Source organism: Monodelphis domestica, chromosome 3 (assembly GCF_027887165.1).
Source record: "Monodelphis domestica isolate mMonDom1 chromosome 3, mMonDom1.pri, whole genome shotgun sequence".
Lineage (NCBI taxonomy): Eukaryota > Metazoa > Chordata > Mammalia > Didelphimorphia > Didelphidae > Monodelphis > Monodelphis domestica.
In genome coordinates, this window is record NC_077229.1 from 296,456,290 (window position 1) to 296,478,376 (window position 22,087).

The window sequence follows — 22,087 nt, forward strand, 5'->3', positions numbered from 1 at the left end:
CTTTTTATTTGTATCTGTATACCTACAACTTAGCAAAATATCCAACATATAGTAGTAAATGCTAACAAATATTATTTCCTTTCCTAAGAGATTTGTTGCTGTTTCTCTACTGCCTTTGGCTTATGCCCCCATGGCTGAGTTTCTCTTCCTTTGTTAGTTATTGTGGACTAGTGTCCTGATTCCATTTTATTCTTTAGTATCTAAGTAAGTATCTATTATTAAGTGTCATCCTTTTACAAAGGAATATTTTGTTTCAAAGTCATAGGTAAGAATAAAAATGTAAACATTTCCTCTTAATATCTTTTGGGTATACTCCTACATACAAAAGCAAAGAAAAGAGACGTCTCTTGGGAGAGTAAGTTCAAATTTAGCCCATTTGGTATTTAGTATTAATCCTACTAAGTTCATATCCAGAGGTGGCACTGATTATTGATGAATCCTTGTCTCATTTACTGCTTGGCTGGGTTCCAAAAGTTATTCCCAAAGGTGACTTCTTGGTACACTGGGCATCCATCCTCATCTGGCTTCCAAACCTGAACACTAGCATGCTAAAAAGACATTCTCCCTTCACCCAAAATGCTAAAACAAATTCTAAGTCAGGTAAAGAATCTAGATCTGTATTCCCAGAGAGACATGTCTTCCCTTAGAATGGAGATTGTCTAAGCTTTCTCACTTAACAACATTATATCTGTCTAAAAACATCACTTTAATGATTCAAGTAGGAACATTGTTCCCACAATGGAGAACTCTTCTGTTAATGATTGAAAATTTCTTCTCATTATGATGTACAACAACTTAGGATTTCAAGATTTTAAACTGCAAGGGATAACTATCACCTAGTGAAGCAGAATCAAAGAATCTAATTTAAAATGGACCTCAGAGGACATCCATGCCAACCCTTACTTGTACCAGAGTTTATAAACAGAATCTCTGATAAGTTGTCATCTATCAAAATGTCTAATGTGGTTGAATTCACTATCTTATAAGGAAGCAAAGAAAAATGATTTTTCATTTTCAATGTGATGTGTGTAGTGTAGTCAAGATTCCAAAGGTTCCATCAACAGCGCCACCTTTTCTGGGCCAGACCAGTTTGCTCAAATTGTACTTTGCTTTGTTCCAATGGTCAGAGTGATCTTCATGTGGCACTGCCTGATAATTCAGTTGGCTTGCTGAAAGTTATGGATAATGCAATGCATTCCTCTTGAAGAATAAATAACTGTTCAGGTAATAAAAACTATTAATATCCTATGTAGACCAGTGACAAAGTATTGATAAGAGGACTATGAGATTAAATATCAACAATGGTGCTTACCAAATCATTGCTGTGTATGTGAAACTTATAATTGCTAAGGTTAGAATGCAATTACATGAGGAAGCTTGAATAATTTCATATACAATGCCTGTATTTTTGTTGTTATTTCTGTTGTGACACTATTTGGAGGTTTCTAGGAAAAAAATACTAGAGTGTTTTGCCATTTCCTTCTCCAGTTAATTTTGCAGATGAGAAACTGAGGCAAATAGAATTAAGGGACTTGTCCAGGGTCATACAGCAGGGAAGTATCTAAGGTCAGACTTGAACTCAGCAAGAGGAGTCTTCCTGACTCAGAATCTGTCACACTATCAACACCAACTAGCTTTCCCATACATGCTTAAGTTAGATACCAAAAATAATAATTTTAAAAAGTGACAAAAAGCTTCCCAAATATGCCCTATTTCCAAAAATATAAGGGCAGTAAAATCATGATTTGGGGTACATTTTTAGTGGATTCTTCCCTCTTTAGAAATGGATTATATGAAAAGCTTAAAGTTTATTTTTTTATCAGCTTTCTGGGACAAAACATTTGAATAAGATGATAAGAAGAGTAATTGGAGGGAAATTCAAGGGGAGGTAATATTTGCCTTCCCCACTCATCCTTTCTTCCTTCCTTCCTTTCTTCCTTCCTTCCTTCCTTCCTTCCTTCCTTCCTTCCTTCCTTCCTTCCTTCCTTCCTTCCTTCCTTCTTTCTTTCTTTCTTTCTTTCTTTCTTTCTTTCTTTCTTTCTTTCTTTCTTTCTTTCTTTCTTTCTTTCTTTCTTTCTTTCTTTCTTTCTTTCTTTCTTTCTTTCTTTCTTTCTTTCTTTCTTTCTTTCTTTCTTTCTTTCTTTCTTTCTTTCTTTCTTTCTTTCTCTCTCTCTCTTTCTCTCTCTCTCTCTCTCTCTCTCTCTCTCTCTCTCTCTCTCTCTCTCTCTCTCTCTCTCTCTCTCTCTCTCTTTCTTTCTTTCTCTTTAACTTCCATCTGAGAATCAATACTGTATATTGTATATTTGTTCTAAGGCAGAAGAGAAGACTGGGATAGGCAACTGAAGTTAAGTGATTTGCCCAGTCACACATCTAGGAAGAGTCTGAGATCAGATTTGAAACTTGGACCTCCCCTCTCCAGGACTGTATTTCAATCCTACCTGTTCCCAGAACATTTGCTTTTAATTGTGTTAGTCAGGAGATACTACTACATCATGGTAAATGGTATAAAATATGATAATCCAGGTGGCTCAGTGGATTGAGAGCCAGGGACAGAGATGGGAGGTACTGGATTCAAATCTGGTCTCAGACAATCCCTAGCTGTGCGACTCTGGGCAAGTCATTTAACCACAATTGCCTAGTCCTTACTGATCTTCTGCCTTAGAACTAATACACAATATTGATTCTAAGATCAAAGGTGTACAGGTTTTTAAAAAAAGATAGGATAATCCAGCTATTTGGAGACCACCACTTGATGTATACAACAAATAATATTAATATTTAAAAAGTAGCTATTGATCTATGGGGAGAATTTATTGATTCATAATATTTGTAACTGGAATACCTTACAAACCCTCTAGGTCAGCTCACTCATTTTTACAAAAGAGGAAATTGAGACATAGACAGATGAAGTGACTTGTTCAAATTGTACCAAACCAGAAATTTATTTACAACCACAAATGGAATTTTGTGTCTCTGATAATTAAATATCTCTAAGTAATAAAATTAGCTATAATAATAACAGCAATAACAATAATAAATGGTATTTATCTCTTTGCAATTTAAAAAAAAAACTTTCCTCATAAAAAGTCATAAACTAGCAAATTATTAGCATCATTTCCTATACAAAAAATAGGGAGAATGAAGTTCATAGTACGTAGGTAACTTTTACTGCTTTTTTGACTATTGAGTGCCTGAGCTAGGTGGCATTTAAGCCCTGGTCTTTGACTCCAAGTCCAGCACTCCTTTCACTACTCTTGACTGAAAGACTTCTATGAACTTCATTGTCCTTAAACACCAAGAAACTTTGGTATTTCCCTTTCATACTTCAACAAATTGGAGGATCCATGATCTCATCAAAGCATCTAATCCTTCCATTATTGAAGATTTGGCCTATTCTCACTTTCTTATTTTGATCAATACTTGCCCACATTCTTCCATAAAGCCTCTATAGGGGATTGACCTCAAATACTAGAAGCAGTCTGGGTCTTCTATTCATTTTGAGAGCATAAATGTAGCATTAAGGCTTCGCATTTTTTGTCCTCCATCTTGCTATACTGCATAGATACACACACATTTATATATAGACACACATAAATATATATTTATAAAATATTTGTATATATACACACAAATACAAATATATATTGGATACCTAAACTTATATGCCTCATCATCTTATTAATAAGTCATCATTGGAAATATACCAAAGTCCACTGAAGCCAAATTTATATTTCTTTCCTGACTTTTGGTTTATTAAAAAATTTGATTCTTTAGAGATGGGGATTTTTCAAAATTCATAAGTATACATAACCACAGAGAAAACATTTGTGACTCAAAGGATAAGCTTTGGGAAAAGGAGCAGACTGGGAAAATTGAAAGCACTTTGAAATTTTAACTCCAAAAGCAATCAAGTCAGATATCTTCTTGCCATTCAGTTTTATTGCTTTGTACCTTATTTGTTAGTCTATTTAAACATATATGTGTGTGTGTGTGTGCTTGTATATGTATATATATATATATGTGCACATATGATATATATGATTTGTATAAATATTTAAAATAAGATGCCTGAAAGGGAGAATGAAGTAGGTTGATCCAGGGAGTTGAGGAGTCCCCTGATTAATTTTTGTGATCAATTTGCTTGACTTATGAAGTGGTTAGACTTTGTGATGGGCACCTCTCAAGGAAGAATGGTTACATTCTCTCCTTTGTTTGAGAGGGGAGACAGACTTGTTAGGTGAATTTGGGGACTTGAGTGCCCTAAGCATAATTGTTTTGTACTCAATAGGATCTCAAAAATCTCAATAGAATTTCAATAGTACTCAAAAGCTTCTCTTCTTGCTCAATGCTGATCCATAAAAGAGAGCTAAATTCTGATTGCTTTTCTCCTCTCCATTTCTCTCCTTTCCTCTCCTCTCTTCTCTTCTCCTCTCCTCTCCTCTCCTCTCTTTTCCAATTCTTTCCTCTTTTCCCTTCTTCTCTTCAGCTTGGTAGAAAGGGCCCATATTCTTGGTAGAAAGGGGAGATTATGTACTTCCTGTTCCACAGCTTTCTTGGTTATTCAGCAGTCAGTGAGTGACTAAATGAGTCAGCATGCCTTTATTATGTGCTATCTCTGAGTCAAGTCAAGTGTAGCTAAATACAATAGAATCTTGATAATGAATTTTTCCAGTTTTTTAAAAAAAAAGAGTTGACACATGGGTCAAAGGGAACATGATTGGGTATATAGACTCTAAAAGATCACCCTAGCGCAAATAGTAATAATATGGAAATAGATCTGGATCAATGACACATACAAAACCCAGTGGAATTGCCTATCAGCTATGGGAGGGATGGGAGATGGGAGGAAAAGATAATGAATCTTGTAACCATGGAAAAATATTTTAAATTAACTAATTAAATAAAGTTTTAAAATAGTTGAGGCATAAAGGTATTCATACATTTACTGAAATTGAAGCACATGATAGAAGTGAGTATTTGTGTGGTCTCAAAGATATTCATAAAATCACAAAAGTAATTGAGTCCTAACTTTTCATTTTGCAGAAGAGAAACCTGAGGTACAGAGAAATGAAAAAAATTTATCTAAGGTCACATAAGCAATGACATGTAAGAGAGTCTTTGAATCTAGGTTTCTTGCCAGAAAATGGGATGTTTTTATTTTATTTTATTTTTTAATTGTTTAAAACCCTTACCTTCAGTCTTAATATCAATACTCTGTATTGCTTCTAAGGCAGAAGAGTGAAAAGGGCTGGGCATTGTGGGGGGGGCAAGTGATTTGTCCAGGGTTAAATAGCTATGAAGTATCTGAGGCCAGATTTGAACCTAGGACCTCCTGTTTCTAGGTCTGGTTCTAAATCCACTGAGCAATCCAGCTACCCCCAAATGGGGAGTTTTAGACAGTGTAAGCTTTTCAGCTTTGGGATATACCTCCCAAGTAATATCAAAACCCAAATGCCAGAAAGTTTCTATCTCTTCCCCCATGGTTCTTCATGTGAGTGATTCCAACAGTAAAGTTCTGAAAGGAAAGATATTGTCTATTCTTCCACTAGAAAAAAAAAATATATATATATATATATTGCCTTCTGCTGGGCATGAATAGTCTATAAAATGGGATGTCTTTGTATAGGTGGAACTTAATTATCAAGGTGAAGGGTGCTACGAAAGGTATCATGACTGCCTTGTAAAAAAATTTGGAACTATGCACAAAGGGTGATAAAAGAATGTCTACCCTTTTATCCAGCCATAGCACTGCTGGGTCTGTACCCCAAAGAGATAATAAGGAAAAAGACTTGTACAAGAATATTCATAGCTGCGCTCTTTGTGGTGGCAAAAATTTGGAAAATGAGAGGATGCCCATCAATTGGGGAATGGCTGAACAAATTGTGGTATATGTTGGTGATGGAATACTATTGTGCTAAAAGGAATAATAAAGTGGAGGAGTTCCATGGAGACTGGAACAACCTCCAGGAAGTGATGCAGAGCAAGAAGAGCAGAACCAGGAGAACATTGTACACAGAGACAAACACACTGTGGTATAATCGAACGTAATGGACTTCTCCATTAGTGGCAGTGTAATGTCCCTGAACAATCTGCAGGGATCTAGGAGAAAAAACACTATCCATAAGCAGAGGACAAACTGAGGGAGTAGAAACACCGAGGAAAAGCAACTGCCTGACTACAGTGGCTGAGGGGACATGACAGAGGAGAGACTCTAAACGAACACTCTAATGCAAATATTAACATGGAAATGGGTTCGAATCAAGAACACATGTGACACCCATTGGAATCACGCGTCGGCTATGGGGGGTGGGAGGGAGGAAAAGAAAATGATCTTTTTCTTTAATGAATAATGCATGGAAATGATCAAATAAAATACTATAAAATAAAAAAAAATTTAAAAATATTGATTGAACTTAGACTCTTTCGACCCAGATTCAATGCAAGTGCCACTTATTAAAAGTTATTTGATCTTGGAGAAATAACTCATCTTGTCATCTGATAGAGGGAAATCGACCTGTGCCATTAATCTATAGCAAAAAATACCTGAAATAAATAAATGAGCTTACAAAAGGTCAAGTTTAGGCTTGTTATGGGGACCTGGGGAGGGAGGACAAAGCAAACTTCATAGCAGAGTTCTCCTAAAGTGAAATGGCCTACTACTTTGGGCACTATTGGGGTTGCACCTACTGGAGATTTTCAAATAAAGACTGGATGACTATTGTATATATTTTAGAGTGTAATATGAACTTCTAGAGACTCTCCCAAAGCTTTCTTTTTTGTTGTAATTTCTGTCTTCTAGCCTTTAGAAAAATTACTGACACACCTCTCACATGCTTAGTGAGAGTCGACTTGGCATAATAGAATGTGTTGTTGTGCAGGTATACTTGAGTTCAAATCCTGCCATAGATACTAATTATCTTTGTGATTCTGGGAAAGACACAATCTCTCTTAGCTCCAGTTTCTTCCCCTACAGAATGCAGATAGTAATAACACTTAACACAAAGGAATGTTGTGAGTTTCAAATTACATTATACCAAGTGTCCAAAATTCTTACTGCAATTTTAAGATATTAAAGTTTAACACTCCACTGAGATTTTGGGGATGGCCTTTATATGGAAACTGTGTTTGCAGCACTTCAAGTACTGTATAATTGATAACTAATTTAGCCTTCTTATTGACAGAGGAATACCTTCTCAGATAGAAGTGGTACTACATGGCTACTGAGATCCCTTTTGGCTGAAATTTTGTTATTCTGATATTCTTTTAAAGCTAGTTTCTTTAATCATGTAATAAATGATAGCAGAAATTTTGTGAGGATATTACATAAGAAAAGTGCTATAGTGATGTGGCTTATTATTTAATTAGATAAAGACTGACCAGACAAAGATATGAGTTTAGGAACTTGAGAAAAAATTAGTTTGTGGATGTTTTCATTGATATGATTCTTAAGTCTACAAAAATGCTCCTCAATCATCTTTCTATTCTTTATCAGCTCTTTATTGAAGCAATCACAGCTACTACTCTAAGATAAATGCTAGATCAATGCATAATCTCTTCAAGACTTGGTAGTTGTCAATACAATTATTATTCTGGCTTTCATGGTGGGTATTCTAGAAGGGAGTGTGTGTCTGTTGATGAGTGCAGGTTTGATGGACCAATATCTTCAGTAGTGACTCTTCTTTGTATCCATTGTTGACAAGACAGAGAACCTGTAGTAGTGGATTGTTTTTTTGTGATGGACCAGTGATTCAGGGTTCAATCTGTTACTAACTTAATCCATGCTACCAGGGAATGGAGTAACTCCAGAAAGTAGTAGCTCTGTCACAGAAACTTTATGAAGTACAATACTTTTTTTTTAAACCCTTACCTTCCATCTTGGAGTCAATACTGTATATTGGTTCCAAGGCAGAAGAGTGGTAAGGGCTAGGCAATGGGGGTCAAGAGACTTGCCCAGGGTCACACAGCTGGGAAGTGTCTGAGGCCAGATTTGAACCTAGGACCTCCCGTCTCTAGGCCTGGCTCTCAATCCACTGAGCTACCCAGCTGCCCCCTGAAGTACAATTCTTATAAGAGGTACAGTGTGAGGATCTGGCAAGTCCAGATTGCTGCTGTGGGCTGTGGGTTGGTGGGAAGGTTGGAGCAGTGAGAGATCTAATCCCTAGCCTTTTGCCAAGAATCAGGGGAAGGGAACACAGATAAAGAGGGATGAAAAATAATTATATCCAAAACATTAATCAATTAACCTAATGATTGGCAAGTAAACCTGGCAATTCAGCAGGACTGGCACATACTCTATGAGGCTTGTACGCCATGCTTCATTTGCTCCTGGACTGCTTGGGGCTGTCTGTGTTAAAGTCTATTCTGCCCAAATGGTATTGGTTCACTAATGAACATCAACTGGTACTGTCAAGATATACCTTGACTGGAACACATCTGAAAACTAGATTATTTTTTATGAGCAGGATAGGTTTATTTATAAGTTGCTAACAGTTCATTTCAGAGCCATAAAGTCATTTGTTTGAGCTTACAGTTTCTTCAGCTAAAATTAATATATATGTATATATATATATATATATATATATTTAAAGGAATATAAGAATAGTACTATCAAACTATGTTTAAAGCACTTGGAAACAATATTTTCCAGGCATATTTCTGTAACAGTTTGTAGCAGGGGGGCACTAGACAAAGCCACAACTTAAAAAGCATGAAGGGTTTCAATATAAGGAGGTATAAAGGGGTAGGCAACTGTTCTTTAAAAGAGAAAACTATCTCTAAAAGGAGATAGTTTAATGGAAAGGACAAAGAGGGATTGGAAATGGAAAAAAAAAAACCAACTAGAAAACTCCCAGGGCAATAAAGCATAACCCTTGCAATTATAAAAAAAATAGGTCTATTGAGGGTAGGGAAATGATAAAGTCCTAAATCTACTCAACTACAACTCCTGGCACCAATCTATGCTCCCCTTCATGGTATTTGCTCTGCTGTTCTTCTCAAGCCCTTCCTATTCACTTCCTGATCTTATCTAGACCCCAAAAGCTATAGGACTACCTATATACTACAGATTATCTTTAAAAGGCTGAGGATGCAGGACTCACAGATGTACTGATTTCTTACCCAAAGCTTGGGGTTGACTTCCTAGGTAAACCCATAGTCCTGGGTGACAAAACCCTTGTGTTTACCTTAATCAAGTTGTTTCATATAGGTTGATCTCTGTACTTTAGGGAAAGGCAGGTCTCCTCCAATGCAGTTCTCCAACAAGATTAGTGTTTTCCCAGGGGGTGACAGAGGAAAGGTGCTTCTTACCAGTTCAGAGCAAAGCCAGATCAGGAGTGACTGATAAACTCCCAACATCCTCCTCTCTTTCCAATATCTTCTCCAAGGATTTGTGTCTAAATTCTCCTCCTTTCTCATAAAGACAATTTGTGCATTTTTCTCTATCCCTTATCACTTATTTTTATACCTTTAACATGTACCAATTTCCCTTTTTATTATCTGTCAATCTTATCAGTATGAGAAGGAATCTTAAAAATGCTTTAATGTGCATTTTTCTAATCATCAGTAATTGAGAGCATTTTTTCTCCATGTGGCTATGAAAAGTTTAGATGTATTCATTAGAACATTTCCTATTCCCTACAAAGAGGTTGATGTGAATGAGATCATAGGCTAAGGGCTTTAGAGCTTCAAAGGGAACTTAGAAGTCATTCTTTCAGACCTCTTTATTGTACAGATGATAACACTGAGTCCAAGAAGTGAAAATAATTAGTCTCATGTCACAAAGCTTTCATATAGCAGAGTTTTTCACATTGACAATCCCACTACCAGAAATATTTAAGGCATTTATATATTTGTTAAATTATAGGATGAACAGCCTTGTTAATTTCTCATTTCCCCCTCTTACCCCAATGTACACATAGCATCAGTAAGAGGAATTCTTAAATGACTGTTGTGTCTGAGAAATGGGCAGTACATCAACAAATTATGTTTTCTTTAAAATTAGAAAATAATATTTCATCAGGAATATGTTGTGAATACAAAGAATTTTTCATAATTGCTTAAGATCGAAGTGTTCCTAATAGAACATTATAGTTAAGGAGCCTAGGAATATAGTGGGGATTAAGAGTTTATGAACTTTATTTTGCATATAAGGAAATTGACTAATGAAATATAGATAAAATATATGTTTAAAGCTCATGTTGTGCATATTTTACATATGTGAATCCCATCAGTGATGCCTGTTAGCATTCATAATCTTCTTAAGGAAAATAATGTGATCTGGAATATAAAATTATTTGTATAATACCAAGCAAAATGATATATGTGACTAAGGACAATATATATTTTAATTTTGATTAATATGAACATTTCCATGACAGTATAATAAAATTCATTCATCTTTATATGGACATTTTACAGTTTAAAAAGTAATTCACATAGATTAGCTCATTGAATATTAACAATATTAATATTGGGTAGTTGACAGGCATTATCATTCTATTTTGGGGATAAGGAAATTAGAATGTGACCTAGGTCTCTGGTGTTGTTTTTACCAAATATGTTTTAACCTAAAAATAATATAAAATAAATAATAATAATAAATTAAAATAATAATTAAAATAAATAAATAAAAACAAAATAAATCTCTTGAATCAAACCTTATTAATCTGAGAGTTTTAGAAGGATCATAGTAAATTCACTCCTCTAGCCTATACAACATATTTTGTAATCTTAGATTAGAGTTATGATGAAACATCAAACATAGAAAGACATTAGACTTTGCTTCCCAAAGTGTTGGGTGGTTTGTAACCAGGCAACAATTTTATGGCATCCTATTCATGTTAACTAAACACAATTCCAGCCCTGCTTCCAGGCATAGACTGATTGATGAGTTGGGCAGCAAAGAAAGTATTGGAAACCCATTTGTCCTTTCTCTTTTGAAAGCAGAAAAAAAAGGATAGAGGTGAGTAAGAAGGGTAGAGATGAATTTTGTTTCTTCAGTGAGCTAAAACAAATAGATGCTCACTAAGCATAAAAGAGCCAGAGATGTCAAATTAAGAGCAGGGAAAATTGCCATGATTTGTTTAGGATCATAAGAAAAGAATGAGTCTTCAGGGAAATTTATGATTCATTTGATGTTTCAATTTTTTTTCCAAAAAAAAAAAAGATTGTTTCAATTGTAGAGATAGCTTTTTTTTTTTAATTTATAAAGTAGTTAAGTAAGCATGATCTGGTTTAAATGCCATGCTTCCTATATGTCTTGAAGCTATGGAGCATAGATTGGAGTTGGTAATGTGTGCTTAAAAAATAAAATAAATGCTGTTTCTTAGAGTCTCAAAAGGTTTTTTAGACTCTCTCCCTCATAATCTTTAAGTTCTTTTGCATTGTATATGGAATACGTCTGAATGTTCTCTTCCCTGAGATTTGGGAGTCATGTTTGTAGCAAAAGAGGAGCATTGAAGAAAGATCTTTGATAAGCCTGGTGTGCTTGCCAGCTGCCATTCAAGGAAATTAGTGTGCCAGCACAAAATTAGCTTTGTATCAAAACTAACTGACCAAGATGTGTTCAATGCTAATTTTTACCTTGCAAGATGTTGTGGGTAATTTGGGTGATGACATTGGCTAATTAAGATGCATTTTTCTCTGACAGATTGAAAACTTCATCTTGATACTGCTGATGCTCTCTGCCTGAACTAACTGCACCACTGGGCTTGGTTTTATTTTAAGCAATTATTTATTTATTATTCAGAATATAAGAGCTAAGAAAATAGTTCACACAACCCAAGAGTAGCTATTTAGTGGATGAGGGATTTTTCTGAGAGATTTCCAGTCATTTTTAAGAGAATAAGAATGACCACTTAGCTCACCAGGCCTTGAGCTTGATTCTCTCTCGTGCTTAAGGAACCTTTTTTTCTATAAATTTCTATAAATTTGAATAATCATATATATTATATTATATTAGGGTTATGGCATAATGAGTAGAAAGTAAACAAATAAATAAATAAATAAATGAAATAAAATAAAAGTAGACATGGGGGTCAAGTTCCACATTTGATACATTCTATCCTTATGACTCAAAGCACATCCTTGAAGCTCTTAATATCTTAGGCATCATCATCCTCAGTTTCATATCTTTATTTTTAGAGTATTTGACCTATTATTCTCTATCCCAATGAAATCAAGTTTTGGATCAAAGGCAAATATTGTTTGTATATAAACTATCATTTTCAAGGAATTTTTTTCTCATTATTAGCTTCACTATATATAGTCCCCTCTTTTAAAATTCACACTATCAAAATCTAACACCCAATCATGATCTGAATTGTTGTTATCTGTTTACCTCCACAACAATCTCTTCATTTCTGACTGAGAATAATGCTGTTTCACAATCTTTTTCTCCTCCCTATTATGTATTGTTATAATAGTATTCCATGTATATTGATACTCTTTTAAATTCTCTAAATTTCCAAATTTTCATTCTACTAAATTCCTACTCTTCTTCTCTACCCCAGCTATATAGAGGTAGTTATATATTTGATATTTTCATCAGTCACAAATGTTTCTTTTTTTACTATGAATTAATATTTTATCCTTTCCTATTTTCCTGTTCTATCACCTCAGTTCCATCTACGAGTTCTTGCAAAACTCTTCCATCACCTCTGAATTTGTTTGCATTCTCCTCTCTTCCTTATGTCTACCTTTGTATCCACATCTAACCCTGCACTGTGTTCTACTTTAAAATTATGTTCTTCCCTGATTTGTTCACTAGTCCACTCCCCTTTCTCAAACCTTCTTGTCTTTCTACAAGCTTCCCTCAGTAACTCTTATTTCCTCTTTTTCCAAAACCATATATCAAATCACTCAAATGTCTTCCCTCATCATCTCTTCCTTCACTACAATTTCGTATCAAAAAGAAGATAATCTCCTTACTTAAGCTAAACCATCTATAAACACCCCTCTATCCCAATCCCTTCCAATTTTTTTCAGAAAATTTCCCCCCAACTCACTGTCATCTTTACTCTTATTGTCAGACACTTTCTCTTTATGAATACTCTCCCTCTTACCTCAAATCCTAAACATGTTTCCCCATCTTTAAGAAACCAAATCAACACAAACAAAAAAAAAATCTATCTCACTAACCACAGTAACTATTATCCTGTATTTTTTTCCTCAGGAAGTCATTTAATAACTAGGCTCTCCTCTTTCTTTCCTCTTCCTATCTTCTAGACTCTGTGCAATCTGGCTTCTGATCTCACCAGCAACAGAAATTGCCCTTTCTAATGTTGCCAATGATTATTTAATTATTTGCAAGTATAATAGTATTTTCCCAAACCTCATAAGTTTTAAATTCCTGTAAGCATTTGACACTGTCCACCACTTTACTTTCTATGTATTAATTTACTTTCTCTGCATGGGCTTGTGCACCCACATGTATGATAGTGCTGTCTTCTGATTTTCCTCTAGGATCTGTGGTCACTCATTATTGTTCATGATGGTTCTTCATGCATATCATGTCTAGTACATTTACTCAGTCCCCAAGGCTCTGTTCTGATCACTCTTTTCTTTTCCCTCAATATTATCTCACTTGATGGTCTTATTAGCTCCAAAGTCTTCAATTATCATCTCTATTCAAACCCACAGCTCCTTATAGTAAGCCCTATGCTTTTTCTCTAGCTTCAGTTCTGCAACTCCAACTGTACTGGCCATTTCAGGTTGGATTTTTCTTTGTAAAACTCATGATTTTTCCCTTCATACTTTCCTCTCTTCTGAACTTCCTTATTATTGTTGATGCCACCACTATCATCCCAGTTGCCTGGGATCCCAAACTCTGCTGTCATCCTCAGCTATTAACTCTCACTCATCCTTTTTTGCCTTTAAAGCATCTCCCATATATTTCCCTTTCTCTATACTCAGAGAGTTGCTATTATAGTTCAGGCTCCATTGTCTCCTGTCTGACCTGTTATAGGAGCCTTTTAATGAGTCTCCCTTTTTCAAGTTTCATGCTGCTTCAATCAATTTTCCAAGCAGATGCCAAAGTGATTCTGTCTAAAGAATAAGTTTGTCTCTCCTCAGCTCAATGAGTTCCAATGGCTCCATATTTTCAGAAGAATCATATATAAATTTATTTTGAGGGCATTTAAGACCCTCCCTAATTTGTTCCTTTCCCAGTTTTCTAGTTTTCTTACTCTTTACTCTTCTCCACACAATCTATCATTCTTCTATACAATCCTGAGGAACCCTATGAGTTACTTGATCATGATATATCATCTCTGTTCTTTTGCTCTATATATTTCCCATTCTTGCTATTCACTGACTCCTCTAATCTCAACCTTTTGTTTCCTTGGCTACATTAAAGGCTTATCTAGATATAGCCTTCTGCAGGTAACCTTTTCTGGGACTTTTAAGCAACTAGAGACTTCCCTTCCACATTCTTGCATATTTCTTACATGTGTCTAATTCTTTACATATTATGTTCTTCATTCAGAAATAAGCTTCCTCAGAGCAGGGGATATTTTGCTTTTTTGTCTCTTTGTATACTTATCACTTGGAATATTGTAAGAACATAATGAGCAATACATGAGTAGATTGTTGGTTATCCCTTACCTTCACTCTCTGATTGTTCCACCTCTTTTTCTGTTTATATATCTATTGGATATAGATTATACTGCTTCTTCCATGTAATTCTTCTTGCATCCATGATCAGGATTAATCAAAGATAATTTCTATAAATTCTTTCTGTTCCTTATCTGCCTTGAATTCAGATCTAAGAGTAAATGTAAAGGTATTTCATAATAACTATTAAATTACTCTAAAGTTAGACTGGGCATATAAATATATTTGATTAATTTAATTATTTTCTATTGTAGATATGTCCAGATACATCATATATATATGGAGTTTTGCAACAACAACAGACAATTTTTACATAGCAAATTGAGTTGAAAATCAAAGCTTAATTGAGGAACTATTTGAGAGCATGTAAAATTACTTTTAATTTAAAAAAATGTTCATCTTATTTCACAATCTTATTTGTATTAAAAATCCCACAACTCTCTCCCATACTCCTTTATTTGCAAAGATATTTGCAAAGATTAAGATGTATTTATTGACCAGGCAGTTCCAGATGAGCGTGATGATAGTAAAAATAAAGAAGTTATTTTTTATAATTGTGTTTAATAATATGATTTTTAAATTTCAGATATATTTATTACTGAATGTCTTCTAATTAAGATATTAATTGTGATATATATGCCTATTTGTAACATTTATGTCTTATGCCAAGGAGAAATGAAATTATGTATAAAAATCAGCATAAATTTTTGTTCAAATGTAGATTATATAAGGTTTAAGAAACTTTTCAAACTTTTACTTTTACTTTTCAAAAATGACAACTTTTCTCTTAATGCCTCATTTTATTTTTATTTTTGAAACTAAATAGCTTAGCTTAGGCTTAAGAATAATTGCAAATTTGCCAAAATATAATGAATAAGTAGCCTGTGCTCCTGAGCTACTGAGAACAAAAGTATCTTGTGCTTTTTCTTAGTCACTCTCTTTGAATGTTATCTATTCTGAAAGTGCTTGTAGAACCAGTACTACAAGGAGCACAAACATATCTTTTAATATTAGATGGGGAAAAATTCTTTCTGAGAAATGGGATAATACTTAAGGTTATGTAACATCTAAAATTAAATAAATACACCTATAAAAGAAGATAGGTCATTTAAGTATTAAAAGATGAAACTATGATGAATAGATGAAGAGGATTCAAGTTTCCTTGGGATGGAAGGAGATTTTAATTACCATATTTTCTTTATAATTATAACTAAATAATGCAGAATATCAAAATACAGAAGTATTGATAGCTTGTCATCTGAGTTTCTATTATCCAATGTGTTTAAGAAACCTTAGCTCCACTTTAGACATGTAAGTAAAAGCAGGTCCATATGTATTTGAGACCACACATTATCTATCATGATATAAATTTAATTATACAGTCAATTTTTGCTTATCTTTTGAAGGATAAAGATGCTTAAACAATTTTTAAAAAGCAGATTCAAAAATAATTCTTATTTAGATGTAAAATTCAGAGAATCATGACTACTTAATTCAATGAGAAATTATTTTACCCATACCATGGCTAAATAATCCTAAGCAATTTATTTAACCTCCTTGGGTTTTAGTTCCTTCCTATTTAAAATGTTGGAGTTGTTCTTAAAATTTCCCTATCTAGCTCAATATCTTATAACTCATCAATGCATGTAATACAGAAATGCATTTGAAAATATATAGCCATTTTCTTTAACTACGTCTATCCCTGATCTGACTGTGTACTGGAACTCTTTTAACATCCAAATTGAAATGTGATCAAGTAATTATAGGCAGGATATCCTTTATTTATAAATACTATTTACAGTAGAAGCCTGACACATGGTTTTATGCAAAATTGAGCCTCTTAATCTCTGTTCATCATGATAATTTAAAAAAAATACATGACATCATGGGTTTTAGAAACTTTAGATTTTGAAACATGAACAAAATGGTTTGAAAAATGCTTAATTCTTTCTTCTCTCTGCAATTTAATAACAATTTAATCATTTTTCAATAATTTGAGGTTTAGAATCTTAGGCTTATCATAACTTTTTAAATTATTATTTTTGCAAAATTAAACTATTATGTTATTATAATTAAATAACCAAGAGAGAGAATAGAAATGTGAATGTAAGTACAGTATTAGAATCTACTAACCACTTTAAAAAAAACCCTCTCTTTCAGGAAAGAACGGTGACCATTAGAAGACAAACTGTAGGAGGATTTGGATTAAGCATAAAGGTAGCATGTCATTTCAGTCTATCATCACATAGGCCATGCTATAGTGCCTGCCTTATCATGCATTTTATTTTTGTGAATAAAGAAGAAAGCAGATCAGAGGGCCATGAAGCTCCCCCTCTCATTTGGCTTAGGGATGAAATTGGGTTGGACCTCCCAAAATATCAAATAAAGCATCATCTTTTCTCTTGGAGAAAAAATGCTTGGGAATTACACCTCTTTTTAGCATGGGATTCCATTTTATTTTTTGCTCTAAATCCTAGAGCAAGTTATATGTCATTTTGTAACTAATGAATGTACTAAAGGTTATACCTATCTCTGGGTGAAATAAGGGGTAATGTCTAATAAGGCCCATATTTAATAAGATATGGGAGTGAAGTTGTATTTGCCTACTTTTCTTTTATTCATTTCCATTATAGTTTTAAAATTCATTAAAATTTCATCTTATAAAAACAAGCAAATAAGAAAGACAGAGTTGGGTAACAGCACTTTGATAATGATGAAGAGAAGCAGAAGGGAAAGAAATATGCATTTATATAATGCCTGCTATATACTAAACATTATCCAAAGTGCTTTACCAATATCTCATTTGATCAAATGACCCTCATTGATTCATTCATTTCCATTCATTAATAAAACTGAAGGTACTATTTTTCTCTGATATTGATTTAGTAAAGATATGATCAAATTGTAGTTTATGGGTCTCCTTTTCTTCAGAAAAAAGTAATAGCATTATATTGATATTGTATTAAAGAGACCAAAGTCAGACTCTTTGTATCCAATGTAATTCAGAAATAAAGGAAAGAAGAAAGGAAGGAAGGAAGGAAGGAAGGAAGGAAGGAAGGAAGGAAGGAAGGAAGGAAGGAAGGAAGGAAGGAAAAAGAGAAAGAAATGAAGAAATAAAGTGTAAGGGAAGGGAAAAGAAAGAAAGGAGGAAAGTGAGAGAAATAAAGGAAGTGAAAGAAAGAAAAGAATGAAGGAAAATGAAGAAAATAAAGGAAAGAAGAAATTTCTTAAAACCCTACCTTATTGAAAGGCTAATGCCTTTTTATTTTTTACTGTGAATACAAAGATAAAACTACAAAACAACCCCTAGATTCATGTAATTTATATTATCCTGGGGACTTGCCTAATGTAAACAGATAAATATATAATTTGAAGAGAGAGGGAACAATAATCATCAGACCTGATTTCAATTTTTTAGCTATATACAAAGGGATATTAGTGTCCTGCCTTCTCATTCAGTATAGTCATCTTCAGATTATGACAGCAGTGAGTAAAATTAAGAACATAGGTTAAAAACATGGTGGAGAAAGATTCAAATTCTTCATGTAAAATGAAACTACAATTTATAAAAATATTTGTTTTAGGTGACCTTATAAAAGCGACTCAAAAAAAATCAATATTTGGTTGTATTGTGTTACCTATGATAAAAAATTTCTAGGTGAATTTTTAAAAATCAGTTTATGCTTTGACTTTTACTTTTGAAATAACAGATGTTCTCTATTCATGAGAAATAAATTATTACTTTCTGCTCAGATTTTCTTAAGAATTAAGTAAAGCTAAGGAAAAGGAGGTCATTTTTTTTGCCACATGGACTTATATTTACTTTGCCCTGACATGTTAAATTCTATTTAAGAAGGTTGAGGAAGGGCACTTAAGCAGTATATGAAAAGAATATACAACCTGAATTTGAGCCACTAAAAAGAATTATGTAAAAATGATTGTATTATTTTGTAAGATTAATTACATATAACCTGGTGTTCTTCCCACTTTCCTTAGTTAAGCAATCCTAATATACATATATATATATATATGACTTGAAAATATTATTCTTTTTTAAATTTAGGGTGCATCATTTAATACAGACTTATAGAGGGTCAGCATAATTATTAATGTGAAGAGTTGGGTATTAAACGAAATAATGTAACAGTAAATCAAGGCCTTTTTTTAAAAGAATATATGCATCATTTTAACAGTGAAGATTTATAGTTAATTATTTTTAAAAGTTCAATTAAAAATAAATATTCAAGTCACATGACTTGGGTATCTAATAAAAAATAGTATTTTTGTCATGTATTGAGAAGTCTGACCCCTCGATGTAGATTCATGGTAGAAAATCAGAATCCTCATATTTCCTAAATAACCTATGAAATATCTCTATTCCTCTTCTATTTCTTCTTCTCCCTTTTCTCTTCTTCATTCTCTGCCCCTTTCTCTTCTCTTTATTGCTAACACACATAATCTTTCAATTGCATTTCTTGTATTGATTCATAGCTGAAGCTTCAATAACTACTACATAAAATTCTGTGTGTTTAAAATTAATTGGCTACACGGATCAGGAACATAGTGATTTCTCCTACCTAAAAGTATTTTTCACTACCTCTTTCAAATTATATATTAAGGAAATACTGTGAATCAATCCTCCAATATAATATTTTGAATAAGAGACCTACACAGAAAATAATCAGTTGAAAATGAAAAATCTAGGGCACTCATGATTAGAACACAGATTAAAATAGACCAAAAATATACAATAGTAAAGCAGCTTTTTGCCTAGGAGCAAGATATAACACTGCATTTCAACCAGAGAGAAGAATTGATCTTATAAAGAAGAACCTGCTTTCAGGAATCTCTTTGTTATAAGCACTAGAACTTAAAGAACATTTTGTGTGTGTGTGTGTGTGTGTGTGTGTGTGTGTGTGTGTGTGTGTGTGTAGTTGGAAACTTCTAAATGTCTATAACTTTGAGGTTTCCAGTTGTTATTCAAAAGTCCCTGCTTGCTTATCTCAATCATCTCTGCCACTATCTTTATCCTTAGTGCATTAGCCATTCATATCCCTTATTCAATTATAGTCAGTCATGCTTAGTATTCTTTTTGACAATCATGAGTCATAGCTACTTATATATATCACATCAATCCTGAAATTTGTATGCAACACATATTTCATAAATTTGGAGAAGAAAGGTACTGTGGAGACATCTAGTCCACATCTCTCACTTTGTAAGAAGGAAGGAGAACTCTGAAGAGGTTGAGTAGCTTATCAAAAACCACATACATAATAAGAATTACAGGGGAGATTAGAATTCATGTCCTTTGATTCTAAAGCCAGTGTTCTTTTCACAATATGCTTTTATTATTATTATACTTTCAATAGTTCTTTTAGATTTTCAGGACATATTGCATATATTACCTAATTTGAGCCTTATAATGATAATAAAGTACTTGCAATAGGCATATTATTATTCCCATTTTATAAATAAGGAATAAAATTTTATAGAAAAGTGAGACTCTCAAAAGGTCATGAAGTTAAAAAAAGTATCAGAAGTATAGCTTAAACTCACATTTTCCTGGCTTCAAGTCAAGCAAACATTACATATTTTTTTAAAAGCAGGTATGACATATGATTCTGGATCAAGTATTTCAAGACAGTGTATTTTGGGGGAGGAACAAGTGATCATTTTTAATATATTTACATCCTGTCCTTTAGTTTTTTCTTTTGTTTAATATTCAGGCTGAAAAATTATTAAAAATGAACCAGTAACAACTCTCTTCCTTTGATATCTTACAACTTTACCATATATTCAGGTAAATAATTATTATTTCATTTGATCAAAGCCATAGACCTTATTGATGACTTCTGTTTTTAAAATGCTACTTTATATTCAGATTATTCAGCAACTAGCAAAAATGCATATTATAAGCTTATTTTGATACTCCAAATATGGCATACAAAGCCCATTTAGGCCTTGGGTTCATCTTAGTTTTATTAAATGTTTGACAACCAAATTAAATTTTCTTTGAGTTACCGCTGAATATGTCACTATTTCCTTAGGCACTACTCTGAACCATATTATGCCACTGAACTTTTAATCCCAGGATGAGTCAGCTAACTTTCTAGGACATGTACTAGTCACAGGATTATAGACATATAAGGAAAATACAGTGTAAGGCAGAAGGAAAGGTAGGATGAAGACAGTTCATAAAGACAAATACTCAACAGAGGAATTGATATTTCATCTTATAGTTATTAAAGATATAGTAGATTTTATTGAGTGGCATGAAGGTGGGAATACAATGATCAGACCTGTGTTTTAGGAAAGTAATTTCATCAACTATATAAAAGAGAGTTTAGAGACAGTGAAACTCATTAGAAAGATGTTGTAATAGTTGAGTTGAGAGGTAATAAGGGCCTGAACCAAGGAAATAGATAAAGAAAAATGATAGAGAAAATGGTGTGTATGCTAAAAAATTTGACGATGTGGAAATAATAAATTTGGTAAAATCTTGAGGTCTCCAGTTAATTATAAGTGAGGAGTTTAAGAAGATGCTACAAATGTGAGTCAATGTGATTGAAAGTGCATTGGTACTCATAGCAGTAATAGAGAAGTTTGGGAAAGTTGTAAGCTTCAGAGGAAAAGGAAAAAAAATTGTTTTGGAAATGTTTGAGTTGTGTACAAAATATCCAGATTGAAATGATACTGCAGGTTTTGAATTCAAAAGAGGGAATATAGCTGGATCTATAGTGATGGAAAGTCATTTGAATAAATGTAATCATTGAGCCCACATAAGCTGGTAAGATCACTGAGTGACATAATAAAGAAAGAAAAAATAACACCAAGACAAAGTTTGGAGGAACATATAGAGATTGTGGATATAAACTATATAATAATATGCCACAGGAAACTGAGAAGGATTGCTCAGAGATGAGATCCAAAAGGAAAAATCATCATGAAAACCAAGGGGGAAAAAAGAGGGTATTTAGAAAGCAAAGGTGTTAGATGAATAGTGTCAATGCTTCCAAAAGATTGAGAAAGATGAGAACTTTAAAAGAGAATAGGAAAAGATAATATCTTTCAAGGAATTTGGCAGAGAAAGAAGTAGAGATAGAACATGGTAGCTAATGAGGATCTTAGGATATAGTTAAGGTGTTGTGAGGATAAGAGTTGGATGTGTTTCTAGGCAGCAAGACTGGATGAAGAAATACTGAATATTTGAGAAGATGATGATAGAAGGACCAATCAGAAAATATAGGAAAGATGTGTACAAGAGTATATATAAAGGGGTAGACCTAATCAAAATAAAGGACAACTTCTTCCCTGGAGATCACAGTAGAGGAAGAGATTTTTGTATAATGGTGTGAAGTGATTATGATATGAGACAAAAAGAAGAGAGGTTTCAACCTGAATAATTCCTGTTTTCATAGGAAAATCCTTGGTTGGGAGACTTGGGGAGAGATGGCATCTGAGTTTTGAAGTAAAA

General features: G+C 33.4%; 1 protein-coding gene across 5 annotated transcripts in view; it reads left to right on the plus strand.

The window, feature by feature from the left end:
• Nucleotides 1-22,087, plus strand: part of SNTG1 (syntrophin gamma 1) — a 1,241,132-nt gene that overhangs the window by 722,929 nt on the left and 496,116 nt on the right. For all 5 annotated transcript variants that reach the window (XM_056823896.1, XM_056823897.1, XM_056823895.1 and 2 more), the window contains one exon: nucleotides 16,771-16,827. In XM_056823896.1, coding sequence (XP_056679874.1) covers nucleotides 16,771-16,827 — 57 coding nt within the window. The remainder of the gene's footprint in view (nucleotides 1-16,770; nucleotides 16,828-22,087) is intronic.